This window comes from Pelecanus crispus, chromosome 10 (assembly GCF_030463565.1).
Source record: "Pelecanus crispus isolate bPelCri1 chromosome 10, bPelCri1.pri, whole genome shotgun sequence".
NCBI lineage: Eukaryota > Metazoa > Chordata > Aves > Pelecaniformes > Pelecanidae > Pelecanus > Pelecanus crispus.
The window spans coordinates 15137543-15164645 of record NC_134652.1 but is presented as its reverse complement, the minus strand read 5'-3'; the positions used below and the strand labels follow the sequence as shown (position 1 = coordinate 15164645).

The 27103-nt window shown below is 38.7% G+C and overlaps 1 protein-coding gene across 1 annotated transcript; it reads right to left on the bottom strand.

Annotated features, from left to right (window-relative positions):
- Positions 1–84: 84 nt before the first annotated feature.
- Positions 85–26897, bottom strand: PCGF6 (polycomb group ring finger 6). Its single transcript, XM_075717582.1, has 10 exons — positions 26589–26897; positions 25163–25262; positions 23636–23732; positions 22990–23045; positions 22096–22155; positions 21370–21478; positions 17192–17219; positions 13820–13918; positions 7672–7758; positions 85–589 (listed from the first exon to the last, which is right to left on the bottom strand). Exons 1-10 carry the CDS (start codon positions 26892–26894, stop codon positions 533–535), a joined length of 999 nt encoding a protein of 332 aa, XP_075573697.1. The 5' UTR covers positions 26895–26897; the 3' UTR covers positions 85–532.
- Positions 26898–27103: the final 206 nt, after the last annotated feature.

Sequence of the window (27103 nt, the reverse complement as noted above, 5' to 3'; positions counted from 1 at the left end):
CCCATTTTGGTCTGCATTTCTAAAATTCCCTTCCTCTCCCCAAGTCACATCTGAAGACAGATGATCACAGTATTTTTTTTTTTTTTTTTTTTAGGCAAATGACTGTCTCCTCCCCAGAATAAATTATACTGCCCACTGAAGATCATCCCTGAGAGCACTGTTTTAGACACTTAGAAGGTAAGCAATATCTCATAGCTCAGAGGGAAAAAAGGCTGTTCACCCTGTGAGATCTTGTGGTTTTAGAAAGTAAAAAAATGCAGCTACTCTGAGCATTTAAATTCCCTGAGCTCAGTGAAATTTGAAGACAGTAATTTGTAACACAAAGCATAGCAACATCTATAGCTGTACTTACAGAAGCTGTAATTTTTTACAGTGGTAAAGTCAGACGTTAAATTACAAGCATACAGCAGTTAGTGGTGGTTCCTTTACTTGCTTCCTGTCACAGGAAATAGGATGGCCTTCTTTGGTGAAAAACAGCAGTGAAGAAGCTTGATGACTCTGATTCTTTTGCCTTCTGATATTCTAGCAATCTTTAAGTTACAGTTAGTGGAGATACTACCAGGCCATAGTGCAGTACAAGTAAACCATCCTAGAGAAAAGAGAAAGAAACTGCATCATCATACCACTTCACCTTCTCCATGAGGCATTTCCGTCACCACCTTCTATGACAGTCACTGCATGGCAGAACCTCAGCTTCAATCTCACCATTTTATACCATGTCACTTCTGTATGGCAAACACAAGTTTTGAAATATCAAGGCAAAGAGTTATAGTCCCCTCTCCTCTTTGAGATGGAGAAGGGTGTTAACAAAAAAAGGTAAAATCTCATACTTTTATTTTAAAGTTATAATGGAATGATCTCATTTTCATACGATATGCTCTCGTTTACAACTCATGTGCTTTCCACATGATACTGTGGGCAGAAAAAAAAAAGTAATCAATCAAGTAGTTCTAGAAGGTGCTGCCAAAAGCTGTACTGGAAGAGCCTAGACTACTACTATGCATTTATTAAGTAATGAATACAAGGGATACCCCCCCGCCCCAGACAAAAGAACACCCCCAAAGAAACCCCAAACCAAACAAAAAAACTATTAGATTATTAAGTCATGTTCCTTCTCTTCTGAGATTGCTCCACATAATAAAGAAAACCTTTCACCTGTGAAACAGAACACTTCCTGACTCATTAGTCTTACTTATGTCACTTAATTCACACACAGCTGGTGAAAGGTCTAGCACTTAGTCTGCTTCCACCATTGATCCACTGGGAATCTGACTTGTTGCATTAGACCTATTTATTCAGACAGGCTTTAATAAAAGTTTTCTTTTGAAGAGAGAACTGCATTAATCACAACTGACATGTTAGAACTTCCACCATATTTTGCTTCTGATGTTTTTGTCTATTAACATACAGGACCTAAGATATCATATGTTCCAGAGAAATTTATACAGTTCTGTGTGAGGGGGTATACCAGCACATTACAAAAACCCAAACCTTTTTAATTAAAAAGTTAATTAAAAACATATATAGTAACAAGACTGTCACCACTTTACAAGTTCTGTATTATAATACAGTAACAGTAGAAAGTACTATATTAGTCTAAACACCGTGTTTTGGAAGAATATATATTTTTTTAAAACCAATAATTTGTTACCTATGTAAAAACACTTTTGACTGGTAGGTGTAGCCTCAACTACTCATAAAAAAATCTCTGAGCCATTTTGCATTGGAGGAAATTTAAGATTAAGAAGTTGATCTCAAAAAGACTCAAAAGGACAGAATGTGCTTTTCCATGCCTCCATGACATGCTCCTTTTCCTCCCTTGGGAATTCTTTTCAGACAGTGCCTATCAACACCTCTACGTTCTGTCTGGAAGGTGACCTCTTATTAGAAAAATAGCCTTGTTTTGCCTCTACTGCCACAAAGCTCTTTCAGCAGAAAACCACCCTAATTGCTGCTGTGTATAACTATTTTACTCTCTCTTCTACTATTAGTTTCTTTAACTTTGTCTGGCAGCTAAATAGTGCCACTGGAAACAAAGCTGCTGTTTGGGGGGTGGGTGGGTGGGGGAAGTGCAGTATGTTATTTTCAAGGAAAAAAAAGAAAGTAGAAGAGCTACTGGAGTTTTCAAATGTAATGGTGAGAGAAAACAGATTCATAATGAAGGAGAACAGATCTGCAACAGCAATACTTCGATCAATTTAGCCAACATGCTCATTTAGTAAGACCTGAAATGCCTGCTTCTGGCTACAGATTTTGTCATTTACTTGAAGAGGAGATTAATATTCTAAGTCAGGAAAAGAGGGCACCAAAAAAGGAGCAAACTAAAAACAAACAAAGAAACAAACCACCAAACACACAACACCCACTTAAAAATGTCAGGTCCGAAGAATGGCCATACCAGGGCAGACCAAAGCACTACCTAGCCCCACGGTGAAAGCCTATATAAAAATACATGAAAAGGGCAAGTATGCTACCTCCCTATATAATTTTCCAATTTCAAAAGCCTTTCTCAGGAAGTTCCTTGAGCCCTAAGTCAAGGTAGCTTTGTATCAAGTGTCTTCTGATGACTTTTCTTCTATGAACTTGGTCTGTTGCTTTTGAATCTACAAACTTCTGGCATACACAAGTCAAATCTAAGGGAAATCAAATCCAAAACGCTGCATCACTGGACATGGTGATGTCAATCATAAGATCAAGACTGAAGATCTGAAAAATGGATTAAAATGCAGACACTGAGAAAAGTGGCTTAAAGTATTCTTTTATAAGAACCATTGAAACCAACCAGAAGGGTCATGTTGGAAAAAAAGGACAGCACATTAAAACACCTATAGAAGAGATGATATTCAGGCTACAGTAAATATACATGTTCCCTAACTCTACAGCTACAGGCAACACAAACAGCTTCAGAACAACAGCAAATGTGCTCCATGAGTCTCATGCAGATTCACTTTTGTTTAAAGGATGCTTACAATGACAAATGAGGACCTAGTCTAGGATAGATGTTAAATCAACCTTAACTTCAATGGACAGGAATGAAAAAAACCCTACTTTATTCCTGTGTTATTAGTGCCAGCTCACTAACTTTCCTTCATCTTCTCATCCTGTTAATAACCAGATATCCATTGCTAACTCCTAAAAGGACACAGGAGGAGACAGGAGCTTTAACTCACTCAGTGCCTAGCATAAAGTGGGATGACTGTGTTGCAATATGAAGATAGGATCCTGATTGTCCTCACTTTTTGTTAGGTAGAACAGGTACTACGAAGTTACTTATGAACCTCTTGGCACACAGTATGTTGCTATACCTTCACAAAGGTATGCTTACTCCTTGTGCCTGTTAGCTACTTCAACAGAGAAAATAAGGCATATTCAAGCTTCATTTTTAAGAACTGTGGTCAAAACCAGTTTTTCCTCTATGGCAGAGTTTCTTAAAGGAAAGAAATATTTATACAGAAGAAAATGCTACAATGTATTCTTTGATGAATGAGTTTTCAAACGGTACATTTGGTAGTAGGACATTTAAAGAAATTATCTACCTACACCGGAAATATCCCTGTTAAACCAAAGGCCAAAACCATTACAACTCGTTCTGTACAAAGAGAAGCTGAGAGTTAAGCCAGTACTGGCACTGCTTACTCTGTAATTATTAACTTTTAAAGCATTATACATTCCTCTATATTTTCAGCTGCTTTCTCTAGATACTGTTCTTAAAAGGAAATCCAAACAGAAAATGAGCTCTCACTGCTTATTACAAATCCCAAGTCAGGCTCAGACATGCCCAAAAGAAAAGCAAAACGAAATACAATCCCTTCTTAACAGCAAAATTCTCCAGTCGTCTTTGCCACATTTGTGAACCTGACCTAAAAAAAAAAAATGGAACCCCACCTGTTACACTCAACTATAGAGTGGAACTGACAGACAGAAACATCACAGTACATACACCTTTTGCTGTTATAAGAGCAGCAGCAGCAAAGTGCCCCACTTTCAAAATTCAATATCCCCACAGCAAAGAGTAAAACACCCCCATAACAGATGTGTGTTAGAGGGTCACAGTAATTAAATTAGATCACAGCTCTTACTGCTTAGCTCAGGAGACACCAAAAAAATACAACGGCATTGGGTTACCAAAAGGTGAGAGTTACAAAGAGAGCATTATAATCTGCAAGACCTCTGTGTCAAGGGCCAGGGACATAAAGGAAGCTACTCTTTCTAGCTTTTCCCATGTGCGAGTTCATTACACCCATCAGTGATGCAGAGCTCTGAGGAGGCCAGTTTCATTCAAGTGACAATAACTAGCAGCTTGGATCATGTTGCATTTGTGCAGCAGAGGGGAGGAAGGTAATACAGGGAGGAAACTATATACCCATATAGTTAACAAACAGCTTAACTCCTCAGCCACTTGATCAAAATTCTTAATTACAGGAAGGTCTCAATGCTTGGTAACAAAATTGAGCCTTTTAAAAATTTCTATCAGTGTCTTTGATCTCTCCTTGCAGTACATTCCACAGGTTGTACACTGTCTTAAAAATTAAGCAAAGTGGCTTCTTTTTATATAAATTCTGTGCAGCCATTTTTTTATGTTTTTGCCCTAAGCAGAGATAGAAATCCTATTTCCAGCTAATTAGACAGATTCAACCAACCACCCAATTACAGAAATGTTAAAATATCTTGAGATCTACAAGATTAAACAAGATTTATTCCTGATTTTTTTTAGCCTTCTATCAACTACTCAAACATGTTAATTGTTTGCATTCAACCACTAAAATTGGTTGCCTATTTACTCCAATTAAAACAACCCAAACAGGTTACTATGGGGCCAGTATCAGGAATATTTATTTTACCATCAGATCACACTTGATCTTCCCACACTTGTTGGAAAGGCACATGGTTATTCAGAACAGCTAAAACCCTGCTAGCTTGCACCTATAGGAGGCTTTAATTTACTGAGGCTCTAAGGCATCACTACACATTGTTACTCAGCAGGAAAAAAAAAAAAAGCTCCCAACACCCAAAATCTTCACAAAACAATCTTGAGCATTTAAGAACCATTCAGGAGGAGTAAAAGCCCCTAAAAATTACAGTGATTATGTTCCAGGAAAATAAATCACACACAACATATGTTATGCTGCACTGCATTGGAAGAAACTTCCAGTGTAAATGCTGCCAAAGAATGCATGTTAAAATTAATGCCTTTGGCAAAGAGAAACTTATCTGCATTTTTCAAATCATTTTTCTCAGCAAAAAGAGTAACTGCTGACATGAATGAACTTGCAAGTGAAAAATGCAATTCAGAAGAACAGTTATTTTTCTCTTCTAACAGTGACTGTACTAATCTAAATAAAAAACCCCGATGTTTATTCCTTTAAATGACTTTGTATTGCATAAGTAGCTACTGAAGCTATTTTCTTAGCATGAAGCATCTACAATGAACCTCAGAAACTGGTAAATGACAATGGCAGTTTTGAAGAGTGTTTCAGCATCCTAAAGACCTGTTAGGGGCATTCCAACCTCCAACACTGGTTTGGAAAGGCTGGAAGGTTATGATGGCACAAGATGCCCTTGGAGCTTAATGTAAAAATCCATCAAGTGTTCCTCTGTAGTTGTAGTCTCACTGGGCAAGGACAATGATGCCCCTCATTGAATTTCAGGTCTTGGTGAAAAAGAAACGACCCTTACCATTTTTAGACTTGACCTATTCAACTTAAACATTTTCCAAGGTTTTTTAATCCCAGAAATGCATCTTCTTGATTTCTGCAAAATAATATAATGTGAGACTACAAAACATGAAAGCATCACAATTATTTCAGTATCAAAAAAGAAGCAACTGTGGTTTATTTGCAACATTCCTACTGTAACTATTTGGCATCCTAAGAGGTTTTGTAACAAAATGAAGAAAAATTAAGGATGAACCTGATCTTTCAAATTCCCTGGCAAAAGTGACTAGGAAAGCACAAGACTTCATAAAAAAGCAAAGACCTTTTTCTGTTTGTTTGTCCAAGAGAGCAGGCTTGCGAGAATTCATCACTAGCATACCGATTTTGTAATAATGAGACTTGAAACATCAGTGGAGAACGTATCCTGAGACAACTATTCTCTTTGTGGAGCTGCTGACTGGTACTGAGCCACTAAACATCAATCAAGCAGACCCAATTCTGACAAGAAATGAGAGACACTAAACTTCAACTAGGCAGATCCATTTCTGACAAGAAATGAAACCAATGCAGTTTTCCTTAAAGAGCTTCCCCAAGAGCATTTTTCATACGTGAAAAGCTTTTGTGCTAAGATGAAGTCTAAAAGCATGTACATTTGACTATACCCCTGGACTGAGAAATAAATCACCCCCCTGCTATTTACTGAAGCTTTTAGTAGAGGGCACTTCCATCGCTACGTGCTGATTGCTGCATTACTTACAATGAACTCATTACGTTAGAAGCAAGTTTGTTACCAGTGCCGCTTCCTCCTGGTTTCTATCCCCTGCAACCCAAAGCAGGTTAGGTTACATTTTCATTTTTTCTTCATATTATTATATAAACAGCTAAGACATCAAGTATAGCATTTATTCCCTTTGACTGCAGAAACTGAAGTACACACCACAAGCCTCAAAGATTTTTAATGTCTGCTAACACTAGCACGAGCCACATACATCTGCCCTGACTGTGGGATCCCTCCCGGTTACTCAAATCAGGTACAGTTGATGCAGTGTCCAAGAAGTCCAAGCTGGAAATCAGCTTTCCAATTTTTTGCCCCTGACAGAGAACCCCTCTTGTAGCGTGACAGGGCTCAGCAGGAAACTTAAATGTAAAAGGTTGTGCATGTGTGTGCACAAACAAGTCAAGAGAATTGAATCTGCTACTATTTTAGACTTTCTGCCATCTGCTTAGAATGCTTTCCAAATAAAACACCAATCTAAATCCTATTTCTTCCCACTGTATTAAACATTAACTTTTCAGACTTCCAAGTTTAGATTAATATAGTTTGCCATGTATCATGATTTTACATCTGTATCTTACTATGCACTGGGCAGACTACTTCACTGTTTTTGCTGCACTGCTAAAATGGCATGACCCTTCCCATTATAAAGGTGCTTGAAAAGATTCCCAAGAAAATAAAAAAAATGCTTATTTGCAGAGCCAGCAGCACTTAACACAGAAACTTATCAACAAGAAATAGTTGGCTATACACTTATGCTGTGACCAGGACTGGTATAATATGCATCAAGCATATTAATTGCATTCATTACTCTCTATCTTTGGTTTGTGCTTTTATGAGCAAGTTTATTCCCCTGACCCAGTCATAAGGCTAGCCTCATTTGGGATGCTTCAGTCCTTTGATTTCTTGCAGAGATGCCATTGCCAGGGAGGAAAACAAAGAATGTTAATTGAAAGAAAGGCTGGTATGATTTATCACTGATAAGATAGCAACTTGTTTCAGAACAGAACCCACCCCCCCCTCAAAACCCTCATACCCAGAACATCATCAAACCACCAAGAACACTCTTAGCACATGGTATACTTCTCAACTCTATTTACAATATAAAGAACATTTTGCATAAACTGGAGAGATTTTTTAAGTGACTTCTTCAGACAAGTTGGTGCTACCTGATAGCTTAAGACAGACAACTTCTAATTTAAAATAGAAAACCTGGAACAAAGCCCCAGCTGCCACACGTACCTGTACTGCACTCTCTCCTATGGCTTGACGAATTTCCCTCAGTGTCTGGTAGTGTTCTAGCAGGTGATCACCACATATTATGTCTACCTGTGAAAGGACACAGACATGGTCAAGTTAAACCTGCCTTTGGACTAGCAAAACAGTATCTAAGCTGTTTAAATTTGATTAGAAGAGTTCAATTCTAGCATGTTAGACACTCAAGCGAACTTTCCTTTGTTGTTCAAATGTATTTAGCATGCATAGCACTATTGCAGTGCCCTAATGTCTCCCACCCCACGCCCCTGATGTGGGGCTCACTTCTGGAACAGAGAGGACAGTTTATTGTTTCACTCTGTTTGGTGCGCCTGCTGAAAAAAGCTGTTTAGTAATCACTGTGATTAATTTAATGGGAATTTAGATCATGTATTAAAACCATCCCACAAACATCCAGAGTCATTGATCAGTTAGAAAACAGGGCAATTTTTTTGTGCCACTGACAGAAAATGAGCCATTGCTAGCCTCATTCTTATCTTAAGTAAGGAAACATGTGAATAAGTCTTCTTAATATCACTGGTTGGAAGAAGTGTTTTAACAGAAAAGAACAGCTCACTGTATGCCACTGTCAGCAATTACTTCACACAGTCCTCCTTCAAAATGCAATCAATACTTCTGTAACGCAAGTAAAGGGCATACTCAGCAATTCTAAGCAATGTCCTCTACTGCAGCTAAACTGTGTCAATGTCTGCAGTTCTGGAGGAGGCACTTTTGTTAAGTAACTGCCCATAGAAACAGTAATTTTTTGAAAAAAAATCATAAAGAGGTATTCTGAATTCCTTGCCTTAACTATTATGAAAAATAAGCTTCTTTATAAAGTTACTATGAATTTACTGTGCATAATGTAAAGCCAGTCTCTAACATCCCAAATTAGAGCAACTAACACAGCACTGTTTTCTCCCTCAACTACAGCCTGGTTAGTTTCCTTATGAGCAATTTCTAGATACAGAAATGAGACGACTCTCATCTGTGAATTACAATGACGAAGCTTCAAAATTAAAGTTAAAGAGCATGGACAATAAGCTGTCCCACAGCTTTCTGCAAGGAAAATGTCTAAGCTCTGCCACTGCGGTAGTCAGGGAGCATACTGCAATATCATTATGTATTCTCTCACATGGTCACTTTCCACTATAGGATGCACTCTATGCTTCAGCTGTTCAACTCCCCTGGATTTATGTTCTTCTGTATGCTGACCCACTATCTCTCTCTTGTTTTTCATGAAAAGATTTGGAAGATTTATGCCTCATGCTGGCAGACTGCATTGTTCTGAGAATCAGGAACACAGGAATTCTACTCCTCAGAGGCTCAAAAAAGGCTAATTTACTTCACCATCTGTATAGTATGAGAATGAAGTACAATACTCTGTTCATGTTAGGTTGATTCTTAATGTGCAGATTAAAATTAAAAAAAGATGTAAACTGCTTAGTATTTCTTCTGCTTTTAGCTTCCAGGAGGAAACCAGCAAGTAAAAACTAATCTGGACATAACATTAAATATTGATTAGATATTGATCCACATATACACACAGGTATATATATTTAACATAAACACCTGATGTATTCAACACAGAACCTGAAATAAATATATTTTTCTTTTTGAAAGCCGGTTACAGTTATTTCTGCTGTTTCCCCGTGCATTCTAGCTGCTACAGTTATTACTGCAGGAAGACAGACATGTCTGCTTTGCTTTCCAGTGATATATGAGTTTACTTTTGCTTTATAAGCTTACTTTTCTAATTTTTATACCATAAGGCACTGAAAACTCAATCCTATTCTCACTGAAACATATATACATACACATTTTTTATATTCTACAGAAATAGAAAATCTAATCTATTTACCCAATATAGGATGCAAACAGACATAGTGACAACTGGTGACAATCTTTCAAAACAGGATCAGAATGTATGTTTGAAAATATCCCACTGGTGATCCTACTGCTCCAGTTTCAAATGGTAGTCATTAAAGATCCAGTGTCTTCTAATAAATTGAGAAGAGTTTTTCACATCTACTATGTTAGAGTGCTCTGAATACCAAATGCCTATCTCCTCATTCCAGCAGCAAAGCCTGAATTTCTGCCTGCAAATTGTTATGCTAGGATTCATTCTATAAGAACAAGAGAATAAAACATACAATGAAAAAAAATCCCAGTTCAGTGTGAAAATCAGTTGCAAAACATGTCTTAGAGGAATCCCTGTGCCATACAGGAATTAATATATTCCATTACAAAAGAGGCACCAGCAACACAAGTGCTACGAATATACTACAATTTCAACTGACTGATAAAATTGAAGCCAGCTAGTACTGCTAGCTAGTGAGGCAGCAGTAAATATAGATTGATCTTTTGCTGAAAGGAAACATGAAGGTGTAGCTGCTGAATACTCAGTCACTTGTTAAAATTCTTATTAAAATAAAGTAGCCTTTCCATTATGCCATTTATTTTCTTTAGGTGGCATGTTTGTTATTAGAGCTATTTCTCTAAAAGCCATGATAGCAGACAATTATAAATTAATACTCACCAAGTAAGACAGAGATAAACATCTTTCCTCTAGCTGCTATTTACTTTTCAAAGGTACCAGATACTTCTGTTCCAGGGACTAAGGCTGGCATAAAGAAACTGCATCAGCAACTATACTGTACGAGCACAGACTTTCTTCCAATCTTTCCCCAGGCTCAGCTTACACACATGTTCAGGAACGCACATCTGATTATGGAACATTTCTATTCCATAAGCTACATTAATGCATTCAGACCAGATGAGCCGCAAGTCTTTCAGCAGTCTCTCTCATCCTTACAGAATGAATGGCAAGAAGGCATAATGCTGCTGCAGGATGACCTCAAAGGAAACAACACTTTAAAGAAAACTTCTCATTTTTCTCCTCACTCTTCAGCAGAACGCAACCTATACAGGTGTGTACCAGATGTTGAAGCCAAGTACCTAATGGATTCCAACACCATAGCCTGTATTTAGCTCAAATTAAATGGTACCTACTTAGCTATTACTAGCAATTCCAGTTGCTCAAAAATTATTTTCACCCCCCCAACAAACTCCAGCAAGAATATTCAAGAGACTTTGTAATTAGAAATATAAACACATACAGAAAATTTATCATTGCCCAAAGCATAGAGATCAAAACAAAGCACCAGAAAGAGTAAACTACAGTCTGTCAGCTCAAGTGGTAGATAAAAAAAATAAATGAAGCCTTAACCTTTCAGATAAACTAGGAGATTTGAATCCTAATCCATTTGCAAACTTAGATACAGGAGTCTGAAAATAATTTGAGGCCTCAGACTAGGAAAAAAGAACAAAGGCAGTGGCTTCAAAACTGCTTTTTAGACTTTTATATATACTGTCACACGAGTCAGATGGCTTATTTCACATTTTCATTAACCTCAATCCAACCCACTTGTGCAGGTCAATGAAGAAGGGCAAGTATTAGGTACAGTCAGTAGTTCAGGAGAATGGGTAACATACTTTCTATCACTTGGGTCACCGAATCAGCTCTAACAAGGAACAAGTAAAACATTCTCAAATAATACTTTTGTAGACTGTCAAACTAAGCTCATATTCAGTAGGAACTGATTGCATTCACAACATAACCACACCTAGCATTCTTACTGGAAGTTTCAACAATGAAACCAAGGATGCAATTGATATACTGAGGAGAGAAAGGAGGAAAGACTCTGTTTCCTCTTTACAATCAAACCTTTTCAAGTCCCAGGTAAGGAACAATTAAACACTGTGGCAGTAAGTCTTCTGTAGATAAACATGGGAAAAAATGCTGCGAATGCAGTGCATTTTAGCTCAATAGTGCCCAAAACGTGTGCTTCTGAAAGAAATTTCCTAGCTTCCCAAGGGAATCTAGTTCTTGCACTCTAGTCCCAAGTTCAGTGCACCAAACTCATGACATTTTATATAAAAATTGATTATTTTAGGTAATGAAGAACTGGAAAGAGTTAGAAATCAAGACTAAAGAAGTAATATTAGAGAGAAAAGCTTGTTAGAATCTATTTCTTCTTTAATATACTTTGGGGAAGCCTACAGGAAATGAACCACTGCAGGCAACTTTCTTCCAAATTTCTACAGCAAACTAAAAAAGCAGCCACGCACCCTCTACATTTATATTCTTTGCACATATGCTTTACAACCTATTTCCCTAAATTCTTCTGCCTGTGCTAATTTAGATTCAGGTTCTCCCTAATTTTGTTTTACAGTTTCTGTTTTATTAGCCATCCTGGGAAGTTTGAGTAAGACATGATTCATTAGGCTTATTAATCTTCAGTGACATATCTGACATCTCTCTCGCTTTCTGCATGTTTACCAACAAACCATCAGCTTCAGTTCTGCGTACTACAATGAGAAGGTGACAGCTCAGTACATGCACTCCTTTAATCTTAAATCCCTGTATGACAAAGAAATGATCAATCAGGATAGGAAAGATACTTTCTGCTTCATTTCCCTAATTCCCTAATCTTTAAAAAATAAGCCTGAATATCTTCAAGAAATCAGTCATGATTTGTGGCATGAAAATCGACTACAGGTTTCCAGTGACCAAACAAATGCTAGCTGAAAAAAAATGGGAGCAGATCAGTTAAGAGGGGAAAAAAAGCAGCCAAAGGATCTGACTGTAGAAGAAAGCAGATTTAATGTTTTCTCCAGACAGGCAGGGCTTGCACAGAAGAGACCCAGAAATTACAACTAGCCAATGATTGTGCCTTACTCCAGAATGGCAAACTGGATACTAGCCGAGGTAAAAGTGACTGGGTCAGCATCAAGCAACATGTTGAGAAAGGAAGTCTATCAAATCATCAGCTTTTGAGACACAGTAACATTTACCCACTAACAGTGGATCATATTCTGCCTGATGAAGTCCAAGCAGAAAGTAACTAATGTGGGAAAAATTCTCAAGTTCTCTCCATTAGATGATCTCAATACTGCAAAATCTGAAAAGACACCCAACACACAGGCCTAGCTTAAGTTTGAAAGATGGGTAGCTGCAGCTTCCATTACAGATGCTCAGTGTTCCTGAAAATTGAGATTCTGATGTACTACTTAAGAAAACCCAAACCAACCCATTCCTTCCCCTCAAATAAACAAGTCAATGCAGAAAGTTTCTCTAGCCTCATTTTGAGGATACTTTTATTTGTTCAGAATATCAAGTCACCACCACCTGAAAGCTACTGAGTTTCCTTACTGAGAGGAAGCCAGCAAATGAAAACACATTACTTCCTCAGAATGGTGAATAATTTATATCTGATTTGCTTTGTCACCACTGAAAAGGTAAGCAGCATGAATAAATACTCATTACTGAGGCACACGGTCATGCTGTATTGTCTCAGACAGTTACTGCTGTATGAAAACACAGCCTTAACTCCGAAGCCAGCACTTAACTTCCACCATCTGCCTATTCACATCAGTATCAGCTTGATTTACCAATAACTGACAGCTTTAAGAATCGTTTATACATTATGGAACTCCTGCACCTTCTCAGCTGACTGGCTGCTGAAATATATTGAAGAACTGAAAATTGGTTTTACCATGTAATTCCTATCAAAATGATTGAGAAATATGAAGTCAAATTCTGTTGTACCATATTCTGCTCCTTTGAATTCTTATTTGGAGAATGCCTACATTATATGCTTACATTTGCATTCATACCTTTCATTTCAACACATCCATCCATGGTATCATTCTTTCTTAGCCCTTATTTGCTTCTTCAACATTCAGTTAAGTTTTACTGTTATTCAGCTCCTACCTGTCTCTGCCTTCATATCCTCCCACACTCACACACTTTCTTGTCTACATACTCAGTTTTATCTTTGAAACAGCAGTATCTTTTGGTTTTTAATTTCATCTGCTGAAATCTTACATGGCACTTTAGAAACTCCATACAAATAATGAAGTATTATAATGAAAATTTAAACGTTGCAAATGAGTTGGAGGAGTTGTTCCTCACAGATCACAACATTTCAAACGTTTCATTTTTTAATCCTTACTGCATTAAGAAAACCCTAACATTACTTCTCGACTCTAATGAACAATGGAAATGTTCTGTCTGAAGCGCAGGCATTAACATTGATCAGTGAACTTGTAAGTGACAATACAGGTGGCACACCTGACAAGTAGGGTCCAGATCCATCTTTCTTCTGAGGAATTTCTCCACATGTCCAATTGTTGCCTCCCCTGAAACGCGCACAAACTTCTTTTCCAAAGGCTGCAAATAATAAACGTAAGGTTTTAAGACAACGTACATCCCCCGTAAACCCCAAACCCAAGTGAAAGCCCAATAACAGAGGGAGACAGATTAAATTTTTGGACCCTTCTCTGATCTATTTCCAGATTACCTCATAGGGAAAGGACTAAATACATATTAAGACTTCAGGTTCAAACTTCCTGCTGTTTAAAACAACATTTAAAAATAACCAACTACTGACTCCAGTCCTATTTCACTATTAAGTACTGGAGAATGACATTTGCTAATAATTCCACATAGAAATAAGTATTACACAACATTTTAAGAACTTCTCCCCCTACAAGCATTTACTCATCAGAAGCACATGAACTATTTCCTAAAGTTTCCTTATTTTCCCCCATTCAGGCTTGTGTACCAAACACAATTCAGATAATTAAACCATGTAATGCAAGGAGCTTAAGTCCTTTAGCATTCTAAAAGTATTATGGCTTGGGCTGGAATCAACTTAATAGTCCATGAAATTCCAGAATCAATTAAAATATACTGCTATGCAGAACACAAGGGCAAGACTGGTCTGAAATATTTTTGTATAATTTCTAAATACTTTCACAGCAAGGACTGCAATGACTAGACATTTGTTACACCAGCCTCAAGAATTTTAATGGGTTTCTCTTCTACAGATAAAATTTTAAACAGCTGACTGGTGATATAGGCAGCTAAGCGAAGATGCACAAAGGCAGAGCAGATGACTGCATTCAGTGTGATAAATGGATTACCTTTTGTGTCAATTAATTGGATTTTTATGTTGACTTCTGAACAGCTGTGATTTACTATCCAGGTTCATCATATTCCCTCAATTTGAAAGAAGGGTCAGAGGGTCATGGACTACCCTTGAATTCAATCATGAATTTAAATATGTATCCATGATAACTGTGGTTTTGGAACAATAGTTTGATTTATTCATGTACAAGAGCTAGAAATGACAGTCAGACCTGATCTAGGGAACCATGCTGCTGCAAGCTTGATAATGCTGAATTTATACTTGCTGCAGGTATAAATCACAGTTTATGGCCACAGACCTTGTAACCTGTTCTCCTCCTCCCATTCCCACTTAAAAAAGGTTGAAAACCCTTCATATATGAAGTTCAACATGTAGTTCAGAAAAATAAGGCAGATAAACAAGTAATTGAGGACAGAGCAATGCCAAAAATGGATCAAGGTATGTTTTGTGAGAAGTAGATATAAAAGAGGATTTGGAAGGTTGATGAGTAAACCTCTTGGTCATGAAGTGGAATAAAAAAGCATGAAGATAAAAAGTGTAGTGAAGAAAGTAAGGATAGAAAGGAAAAAGAGATAGAGTGAAGCAGGGGGTTAACTTACAGCAAGGAATTTGAAAATGGTGTAGAAAAATACCAGTTAAAAGATGTGGTATTTCTTAAAACTCTCACAGATGATACAGAAGTCTAAATATGCACATAAGCTGAGTGGCACTTTAGTCTATGGATAGTGGGATTATTTGCCACACAGAACTATTCCCAGTGAGTAATGGTGGGCAGCCTTTCATCTTCAACATCCTCAGAACACTAGAGTTAAAGTGAGCAGGAATATTTATAGCTTAAAAGGAAAACAAAGAAACAAACAAAACACACTTACACACAGAAAAAAATCCCTTTCCTGAATCACAAACACTCCTTAGTGATGTTTGAGCCAAGTATCTATTTTAAAAGGCAAAACTACTCGCATTGGAATGGCATGTTTCAGAGGCAGTAAGTGTCTGACACAAATTTTAATATTGTAACACCTGAGTTAATGAAATGGTTGAACTGCCCCTTCATCCTTGTGTGGCCCAAAATGAACAGGATTAAAAAACAAAGCAGAAAGAAGGGCAAATATGAAACAGGAAGGATGGGAGGTGATACAAGGGCCAGAAGATTTAAAAAAAAAAAGTTAAGCATAAGGGTAAAAAGAAGAAAAAAATGCTGGGTAGATGTGGGGGTGTAACAGATTAAGAGAATTGACTGCAGACATATTCAGGAACATTGGCCCCCTTCTACAGACTAATTTGGATTTACAAAACTATACTCACATTTCAACTTTTTTGTGAAAATTCTTATTTCTGTATTGGAAAGTTTGAAATTGCCTCCTAAGCTCAACCATAACAAATGTAATTGCTGCTAAAAATAGTACAAATAACTGCAATGAAATCTAACAGTTCAGATTTGTCCCTGAAAATATACTGATTAGAAATCAACCCAGGTGAAAACATGAAGGAAATTAGTAAAATAGTACAATCAGTACAATTCATATTTAAGTTACTAACATGCTTTTTTCTCAAATTCTTCAACAGTAAAATTTTCCTGCTAACTGTACTAGTTAGGTGTCTCTTATATTCTATTATTCTGTGCCATTCCATCTCTCAAGTCTTACAATTTCAATACAATGAAAGATTAGATGCAACATATACCAAGTAATTTTAAATTGCATCTCCTCCTTGCCCTTGAATAGAGTCTTGTTTTCTAAATGTTTAGCCAAAATAGTGGAATGACACACTCTGAGTATCTCTAACTACAGCATATGAAATCATGAAGGAAGCAAACAATATGCAGTTCTTCTATGATTTTGTACCGAAGCAGCTCAGTAAGATGATCTGTATTGGAAGAAGAGCCATATTCTTTAGCAAGGATTGGGAACGCTATTTCTTGTTTAGCAGAACAGCCACCGTTCAGACAACAAATGTTGTTAGTGAAGGGGTGGAGAAAAGAATAAGCTTTCTGCTGGCTAAGGAAGTGTATTGTGCTGTCTAGACAATTTGTATATTTTTTATGTTTAAGCACAGAGCAATATATTATACTGTTTTTATACCTCAGGCTACACTTCCTCTGAATAACCTGTGCAAGCTTTCCACTACAATTAAAGAATCTTCTTCAAAAAAAGAATATTTTAGACAATGTTTACACCTTTGTTTAGGATTCCAGTAAAAGCCATAGTGGTGCACCTTTTGGAGAGAGATGTGAGAAAAACAAGCTAGAATCATCTAGGTGAAGTTTCATCAGTATCATTCCCACTCTCCCACCAAAACTTTAATTACATAGCCTCAGAAGCATTCTTTTCCTATTCTGTGATGCTATACAACAACAGGTTTGAAAGTACTCTGTAATCCAAGGTTGGTTATTACTATGCTGATGAAAGTTCAGGCTGCACTCAGTGTAAGAAAAACAAACTACATTAAATACATTCAGGTTATACATGTTTCTGAAGTAAATCATAAGAGAAAAATTCAAATCACATCTGCACCTTAAAATTCCCTGTGCCTTCGTTAGCTCTGAAAAACAAGAGAAGAGTAAACACAATCAATATTGCTAAGGTTAACAGTTACTAACACCCTCAAGTTCTTTATAATAATAGTGATTTACTGATTTAGTAGTCTGGCATATCAAGTTTATTGTCCAAATCAGAATCTTCATTTCTTTAAACTCTAACACATGAAATAATATTAGATTGAATTTACATATCTTTTTCTTCTACTCTTTATTTGGTAATCCATTTTTCTTGTGAATTCAGCTATTTATGACTTTAAAGTTTGTCTACATGAAATGGAAAAAAACCCAACACAGCCTAAAGCCATTTTTAAACAGAACATAGCACTCACTTTCATAGAAATATGTTGCAATATTAACGCTGCTTAAACATCCATACTTCATCATCCTTGATATTTGGAACTTTAACAGACAGTACCAAAGAAGTTGCTGACAGAACATGCCCAACCACTGAAGAGGCTTTTTGGGCCAGTTGTTGGCCTTCCAGACTATTTATATAACAGGATTAATGCTAATGCTATCTAGGAACTCAGAAAAGCAGCAGGTGTTTCTCCAGAAGGTGAAATACACACAAAGGTGGCAAACAACCAAATTCCCAGCTGGCTTGAACAAGAGTTTAATTGATTTGCACAGTCTGAGCATGTGATCTACTACTGATCATCTATACGCCATACCTCCACCTTGTAGCGCAATGTATAAATTTCCCAGTTAAGCACAGTTCATGACATTTCACTATTCTTGCATTGCGTTAGCAAGTACGTACATATGAGAGAGGAAAAAATGCAGTATTTCATTGCACTGGAGAGAGCAAAAATCAACCATCACTATAAAATTGACTAAACTTCTACTGACCATTTGATATAGCAAACATGTATTTGTAATGCTTGCGCAGACCACACATTAGCATGTCACTTCAAGTTACTGTAATTGAGTATCTCCACCTCTAAATATGTACCAGCTATAAGTAAAACTATCATCAAATTCTGCCACTGAAATGAAATTTAAAGTTACTAAGAAACAAACATAGAAAAGCTTTTCCACTACAGCTGTCATTTTCTTTGATACAGTTCCACAGCCACAGGAGACTAGATCATGTACTCTAAAGACACAATATAGACAGTCAGACTTTCAAAGTAATAATTTCTGCTGGCTGATCTAATCTACTCCAAGTTTTCTTTATCCAAAGAGCTTTCTTAATCTCTCATCACCAAGAAAAGCTCTTTGATTTTGACCTTTGAAGGGGAAAACATATTAAGCCTTAAACATATAAAGTTTAAAGAAGATCAAAGGTTAAAAAAGTAACTAAAATAAATTGCAAAGTAGATGCTGTTAAGCCGCCATCCTTTTTTTGTTAGAAACACCCTGTGCTACCCTTTATATAAGTAACAAAAACACAGTGGACAGTTTCACATAGCATAGATGGTATTTGCACAGTATTACCTGCTTTGCTGCCAACACTGGAATGGAAGCTTGAAATAAAACTACCAGAAAAACAAATACAACACAGATTCAAAAGTCATTTTGTTTCACAGACAGGCAGATACATGTTTACTAGTTTTGAGGTCTCAGTTGCCTGACATCTTCCTCTTGCTCTGAAAAAAGAAAAACGTACCTGCTAAGAATCAGGGCGGGGGGGGGAGGGGGGGGGGGCAGGGAGGAGAGGAGGTGGGGGCGGAGAGGGAGGGGAGGCTAGTAACCCGGAGGCTTTCACAGTGGAGATCTAAACCAAAGGACTTTTGCTACAGTGAGTTCAAACCTTATCTAATCCTGCAGTCAAGACAATATAAGGAAGCTTTCCTATAAAGTCACCAAGTGTTCCAACCTGAGAGGGACATGCTTGGACGTGTTCAAAAAAGTGTTCAAAAAACGGGTAGATGTGGCACTTCGGGACATGGTTTAGGCTAGTCTACCCTTAATTGGTTTAGTGTGGACTTGGTAGTGTAGGTTAATGGTTGGACTGGATGATCTTAAAGGTCTTTTCCAACCTAAACGATTCTATGATTCTAACTAAAATCTATTTCCCATTTTTAAAGTCATTTTACAGTGAAATTATCATTGAGAAAGAGGCAGGGCTGTTGGTATAAAAAACACACTCCTATGCCCCTTCACTCCATATGCTCCCTCTGCCACCTGCCGGGCCAGCACAGCAGTGGCCAGTACCCATCACGGGTCCCAGAATGAGCATCCTTCAAACTCCTATCTAGATGCTAACTTCATGAGATACAGTCACAGCCAAGGCAATAAAATAACTGCATATTTTCCTAACATTCCTAACCCAACATAAGTGTAGGGTAAATAGCATTATATTTACTCTTTTCTACTGAGATTTTAGTCAAAGAATTTTACCTTATGTCTGTATTTATCCATTTAATCACATTTTACCCAATGGGGTAAAAAGCATGCCTGAGCACCAGGTCACTGGGACCCTGTACCAATTACATCATGTGCTTTATGCCACATTCATTAAAGGGAAAAAAGCCTTTATAAGTACAATTAAAAACTATATTTAAATTAAGATTCAAGCGTACAATACACAATGGTCACAGGCTGAACAGCTATATAATGTCTTTGCTTTCCTCTCCTGTACAGCCCATGGCTCTTGGCTTTACTTATGACAAGCCTGCTCTTAATGCAAAAGCATTTATTTCCTCGGTCTCATTTCTTCAACATATGAATGTATTTCCATACCATCCTACTCAGCAGAACGGCAGTGTTGTTTAGAAAGAGGAACCCAAGACAGACTGTGTTGAAAGGTAACCAAGAACCGCAAGTGCCCACTTTGGGACAGCCAAGATTGGATTTGTCTGCAGAACACTTGATACACTACAGTTTTACTCATGACTCCCACTGCTTTCAGCTGTGCTTGTGAGCATTCAGCACTTCCGCAAGTCAGGCATAAAGAAAATGGACACTGAAATTAATTTCGGTATATGGATTCAGAAGGACATTCTATAGCACAGTCAGGCATTGTTGCCTAGAGGTTTAGCTCTAAAACCTTCTCTTTTCTTCCTGCAGTCCCAGCCCTCATCCATTCAAAGAAACAAAGAAGCCACGTGATGGGCAACACAAAAATAAAGCCAGCAAAACAAAAAAACTGCACACCACCACCTACCTGACCAAAATTTACCCAGGGAGGAAATTTGTTCTGTACTCTGAATAAAGTGAGGCACAGTGGAGACACTGGACATAACATATAAAAAGACTAGGACATGATGCCTACAAAAAGCGATGTTGAATCAAGATGGTATGCTTTGCTACTAGAATTTCCCAATTTGAGGGCTTGATTTTACATCATTTGTGTAATAGTTTGCTGTGATTACTTATTGGAGTTCTCTGAACGTTTTGTTCAAAGTCATGCCAAAAGCAGACACAATCAGGGTAGAGGGGTAAGAGTTGCACAAAAGTCAAGCTGCTCCCCCCGCCCCCCCCCCAACTGAGGTTCTGCACTGCGTGGTGCTAGCAGAGTAGTTACAGCTTTCAATCTTTTCTCAGTTACCCTCTCTGAATCACTAACATATAAATCTGCATATGGCCAAAGCAATATAATTTCTCCTTCTTGTGTTCCTGAAAACAACTCAAGTGTTTGGGCTAGATTTCCCCCCACAATCCATGGCTAAAGGTGACTCCTGATACAAGAAGTTCAGCATAATTCATTAAAGTCTGGGAAACTGTCAGGCAATCTTAATAGTAGACCACATTATTACCCCCACCTATAATATTTAGAGGAACACTACTCTTGCTGCCCAGGTTGTAGTTGCAGTCCCCGAGTTACATGAACAAGTCCTGGCATAGTCCGCATTAATGGTACTACCACCTACAGGGATTAAGGAAGTGTAAGAGACAGGTATTTCATCATTCAGTTTACTGAGACTACAATACTTAGTTAAAAATAAAGTAAACACATGTAAGTTTTAAACCTACACTTTTTAGGAAACTATTTGCATGGGAAAACACCTTACCCATTTAATTATCTGCATCATCTAGCTATGTATAGTTGGCTGTCACTATTGCACTCTAAGTTAAAACCAGCCCCCGACTGCTATTTGAGATGGAGGAAATGCACATTCAATGAAAACTAAGAGCCAGTAATAGTGCAACACACACAAGCAGAACCCTCATGTCAGCCACTTGCTCTTACATTTGCCCACAACTCACCCAATGAACTCCAGAAGTATGGAGATATCAAGTTCTGGTGGGATCCGGAACACAGAGCCCAGAACTTTTCGAGGTCTTCCTCTGCTCACTGGAACTGGCTGTGGGACAGCTAAAATATTCAAATAGCCAAAACGCAAACACAACTTGAAATAAAAGCAGGATAAGACACTAACATGCGCCAAGCAAAACAGATGAGCTCATAAGGAAAAAGAGCCCATGCAAGTCATCCTATTTTTTTTTTAATGACCAAATCAGCTCTTTATACATTTCATGCTGTGTATCTGAACCAGCATTTTATTAGCTTTCAGTGTGGCACCCCTCCAAAGAGCTGTTTATTTGCTAGTAAGACAAAAAATAATTAGAATAATCCCTCATCTGTCAACAGACAAGTTCTTATTTTTACTCCTTTGTAACATCCATTATTTATTAAGGGGCAGAAAATAAAATTAATGCACATTTTATATATATTTCCTGGTTGTAGGCAAAATATAATCTATTTTAAAAAAATCCAACCACGATCTGGGTTTAAGTGCTGCCAGATCCATCTTCTATTTTTGTAATTTGAGAACTGTGAGAAGTCACAGTTATCAGACTACCAAGAATCCCATATTTCCAATACTACATATCTTCTTCAGTTGTGAGCTAATATTTCAAGGAAAGACCTTAAGAATAAATGGTATAGTAAATGTTTCCTTAATGGTGTCCTCTAAACTGATTACAGCTCACCTGGTTTGGGCACTTCTAATCCTCTTTCTTTATAGAAGTCATGCATTTGTTTTTTCTCTCCTGAAAAAAAAAACAAACCAGAATACAGAACAGATTGGAATGTTATTTCAGATGCTGAGAATATCCATATAGTTTCCAATGGGCAGAACAGTAAAAGCTTTCCAAGTTCCTACAGACCTTCACCATTACTAGCATTCCATACAAGGCTGGGACACTTAAGACACCCGGACTAAGTGTTTGTTAGTAAAAACGGGGAAGAAATCAGAGAAACTGGCCATAAATCATACTGAAATAGCTGTAAAAAGTAGTATCCTTCTGGTTGTCACAACTGTATTTTTAATACTATCTATAGGCTGTCATGACTCTGTCATGACACCTATAGTCTATATATATATTCACTAGATGTGCATATATCACCCAGTTCACCCAGGTGGACTGTCCAGATTCACTGGCTCCCCAAGTTCAAGGTAAATGACATGTGACAGTGAACACACCTAAAATCAGAAAAATATATGTGGCAGTGAGTAAAAAAATAAAAGCATTTGAGAGAATCAGTCTTAGCAACTTTTTTTCAACGGAGGCAAGTGAACTTATTAGACAGAATGATATTTTCTGTACTCACACAAAAATATGAGGCATGACTATGAAATATTATCTGGATGTTTATCTGGATACAGGGTCACCTGTGTTTCATGAGACAGGGTACATACCACTACCCATAATAGCATTTAGCAGCCAGAAAGGTACCAGTTGGCACAGCTAATTCATTAAGATTTATAACTAAATGTTACAAGACTATTTTAAAGAGCTCAGAGTAGAAACAGGGCTTTGAATTATTCTGTTTTCTGTTCAGTCTTCTCAATCTCTAGATGGTAATAAAATAAAGGGACTTACTTTCCTCCAAATTGACAACTAATTTATAGACGATGTCTTGCAGTTGCCGGTCCAGTCTATTAAAGAGAAAAAAAATGAAAGCGTCTTTGGTGCAATACAGAATGGTTTTCACTAAATTGTAACAGAGGTGCCAAATACGTTGTTGAAATATGATGTACATAAAGAGAAGAGTGACAGAGCAGCACCTCCATATCTGCCTAAATTTGTGTCCTGACAGCAGAGCTCCAACAGAAGCAGCCATGTAAAATTAAAAGCACCACCCTTCAAGAATTCATGAACAGCTTGAGAAACTAAAACTCAATTTTCAGAGTTAATAACTATACCATGTAAAAAAATCTTTGTCTAAAAGGAAATCAAAGCAAACAGTTAGGATCTCATATCACCTGTAACACTGAGCAAATGCATAAAAACACCCAGGGTGGGGGGTAGGAAACCCGAGGAAGGGACACAAACTAGGTAAACCAAGAAACTGAGTATTTTTATCTTCATTATTGAGATGAAGCTTACATAAAGAACACAATATATTTCTTGTAACTGTTCCTTCATTTGAAATAGGAAAGCACTACAAGTCTGTAAAACAAAACATTTAAAAGCAAGCAGCAAAAGAAGAAAAATTATACCTATAAAAATGACATGAACTTATTACCTGATATTATAAAGGGGCTGTGTCTGATGTACAACAATATTGCATTTGGGACATCTGTTGCTATAGTAGAAGTGTCTCACTATGCAGCTTTTACAAACTGTAAAGAAAAGAAACCCCATAAAAGTCTTATGTCCATTATACAATACCATCTGTTTAAGCAAGAGGAGCAATTACACCCAGGCTTCTCAAATCAAATTTGTCAGACACAAAACAAAAGCAAGTCTTTCAACTTTAAAACTCAAGTAAACAGCAGCTCTCTGCCTGTACAGGATACAACATCCTTGAATATTCCATTAGGATTATTCCTATGAATAATCCTAATCCAACTCATGCAACAGTAGGTGTTCAATGTTGGAATTGTGTTACCCAGAACAAGAGTAGAGCTAAGACAACAGAATGCTGACTGCTTCAGACAAAAGGTTTGCTGAAAAGCACCCTACAAGCAGTTTCAGTAGAAAAACCAAGGAAAGAAATTACAATTCTGCCATTCTTATTGTATTTTACATGTACTTCAAAAATTCGGAAGGAAAGCTAATGAGTGGAAATATCTAGAATAAATAACTTACTATTGAATCAGCTCCATATCAGTCTGAACACACCAAACTTTTCCACAACTTTTACCAGGAAGCTTCTAAGAGATCACCACAATTGCACTTGCAACATTATGTTGTCCTTACTAACAGCTGTGCATTTTCCTAAATTGCAAACTGCACTGAATATTACATGGTCTAGATCAAACTAGTAAGCAGTGCCCCGTTTAAAAAAAAAAAAAAAAAAAAAAAGAGTGCAAGAGAACAAAAAAAAAAAAGCTATTTCCCTCAATGTAGTGTTAGCAGCTGAAAGGACTAGGAAGTTGAGATTCTTGGATTCAGGTGGGAACATGGGTGTGGCTGAAAGACCTCCACAGAAAGGGTTTTATTAGCTTTGAGAGAAAATAGTTCTGTTAGCAATGGAAAAACTGTTAACACAACACAAGGACCAAGGAGAAAAACAACAAGACAAAAACATTGAAATCAGTTTTTTATTATCCACCTATTTCTATTCATCAGGCTATAGACTAACTGTCCATGGATGCATATAACCATTTCTGTATCTGAACAGGTATTTCCATGCAGCCGCTTACTGAGTTCTGTGAACTTACAAGCTCACATCAGCAACAGTTTAGGAAACTCTATAGTCCATTATGAGCACGGCCACTCAACTTTCTTTTCTCAGTTACATACTCAAATTCTTAGAGCCTACTTAAAAAAAAAGTATGTAGCAGCTCTGTTTTTGTTTTACTTGGGCTTTATCTTTCCCTACATCATCTTCCCTCTTAACCTGGGAAACTAAGCTGACTTCACGATTGATTTCATGATTTCCTGATGCTTAAAATATCCACAAATATATTTTCTCTAAGGAACAGAATAAACACAAAACACATTCACATCAAACAGAGAATTATCTTTGTGAAGCCAGGACACCTCAACAGCTAATTTTTGTTTGAATTTGCAACTAAACTCATAGAATGACAATACTGATACTTACAGGTGTGCAGACATTCTGTAATAGTTGTAGCATCAATAAAGTAACCTTTGCAGATGGAGCACAGGATGTAAGGGGTCAACTCTGTGAGGTTTATCATACGCTACAAACAAAGACAGTTTGCAAGAGTTTGAATACACAGGCTAAACCATTAAATTTCCTGATTGCAGCTTCCAAAATATCCCAGCCTTAAGCCAAAAAGAATCTGGATCAACATGCTACTGAAAGAAGTTTTCCTAATAGGCCAATCATTCCTCATATACAGCTCTTTTCTAAAGACCTCCATCCAGTCTTCTGAATTGACCTTTTTGTGAATGACAACCCAATTTGTTTCATGAATCATATCTGAAAAGCAAACTATAAACAACTCTTTTTGCAGAAGTTCTTTTGGATAAACTCTTTTAACAGAATATCAAATAATCAGCAAGCTTGAAGTGGATACTGGTAGCAAATAATATAGTTATTTGAGAATGCTCAGCAAGTGCGTTGCAGCCCCCAGTCAAGATACATAACTAGTGCCGCCTCGTGTTTCTACACACAGTCAGGGATTATACAAATACATATTGAAGCAAAGACTGAAATTTCACTGCTCTGAATTCTGGTTATTAAGTACATTTATCATGAACGCATACAAGTAGTTTCACAACAACTTCCCTGTCGGAAGTCTACTATTTCAAAAAAGAAGAGATTTCTTCTACAGCAATGATCTGAGATCCGCCCAACAAAAGTAACACGCTCGATTTTTACATTCCGTTTCCTCTAGTCTCAAAGCCAGACTAAGAGGCTTTCTTTCCCTCAACGACAGCATTCATTTCACCCACATGCCACCGTTTACCACCCTCTCAGCTATGCCAAGAGTTTGTAGGGGCTTCATTTAAATGAGACAGATAAACCAAACTTCAAGGCAACAATAAAAAGCCTATTACCATACGGCTTATGTTGCCTAAGCAGGGGTCCAGATTCGCACCTGGAAGTTTTCATAAGTCCCCAGAAGCACGTAAGTTGAAGTCTACTGCTTACAGGACCTGCCTGAAAACGGCAGACGCCGCCTCACCCGAAGGCGCTGCGTTTCACACCCAGCAGCCTCCCCGCAGCGGGGCCGCCTGCCCGCCCCGCCGCCTCGTGCCCTCCGCACGCTCGCGCCCTCGCCTCCCAGCCGCCCCCACTGTGCCCTGCTCCGCGCTGGAGCCCCTAGGCCGGGCCGGGCCGCTCAGGGCTGCCCCCGCCATCCCATCCCGTCCCCTCCCTGCCCCGGCCCCGGCCGTCCCGCCATTGCGGCAGCAGGGAGCGCGCGCCCCCACCTCGAGCCGCACGCGCCGCCGGCGGCGCAGGGCACGCCGGGAGCTGGGCCTGGCGCGCGGCGGAGCCGTTGCGGCGGCCGGTGCGTGCCCTCGCCTCGGAGGACGTTCCCCGCCCCCCCCGCCCTCACCTCCCGGTCGTCGTCCGAGTCGAGCTCCCCATCGTCCGTCCCGAACCGAGCCCCGGGGTCCCCCTCGAGCTCCTCTTCCTCCATCTCCTCCTCCTCGTCGTCTTCGTCGTCGTCCTCATCGCCGCTGGACTCCGAGCGGCTCCGCTCGAACTCGAAGGGGAGGGAGCGCGACCCCGAACAGCTGGGAGCCCCCTCCATCTCCTGGTCCTCATCGGCCGGGCCCGGGCCCGGGCCCGAGCCTGGGCCCGCTCCATCCCCGCCCGACAGCCCCGAGACCACAGAGCCAACGTCCACCTCCATGTCCATGGCTCGGGGCGGGGGGCGGGGCAGGCGCGGGGCCCTCTGCCGGCCGCCCGCGGGGGACGGCGGGAGCGGTGGTCCGCCAGGGCGGCCCTGCTGGGCGCGTGCGCGGCGGCGGCGCGGGGCATGCTGGGGGCTGCAGTTTCAGCGGACGCCGGGCCGCGCCACTGCGCATGCGCTGACACTCAGCCGGCTGGTTACATTTCTAGCCTGCA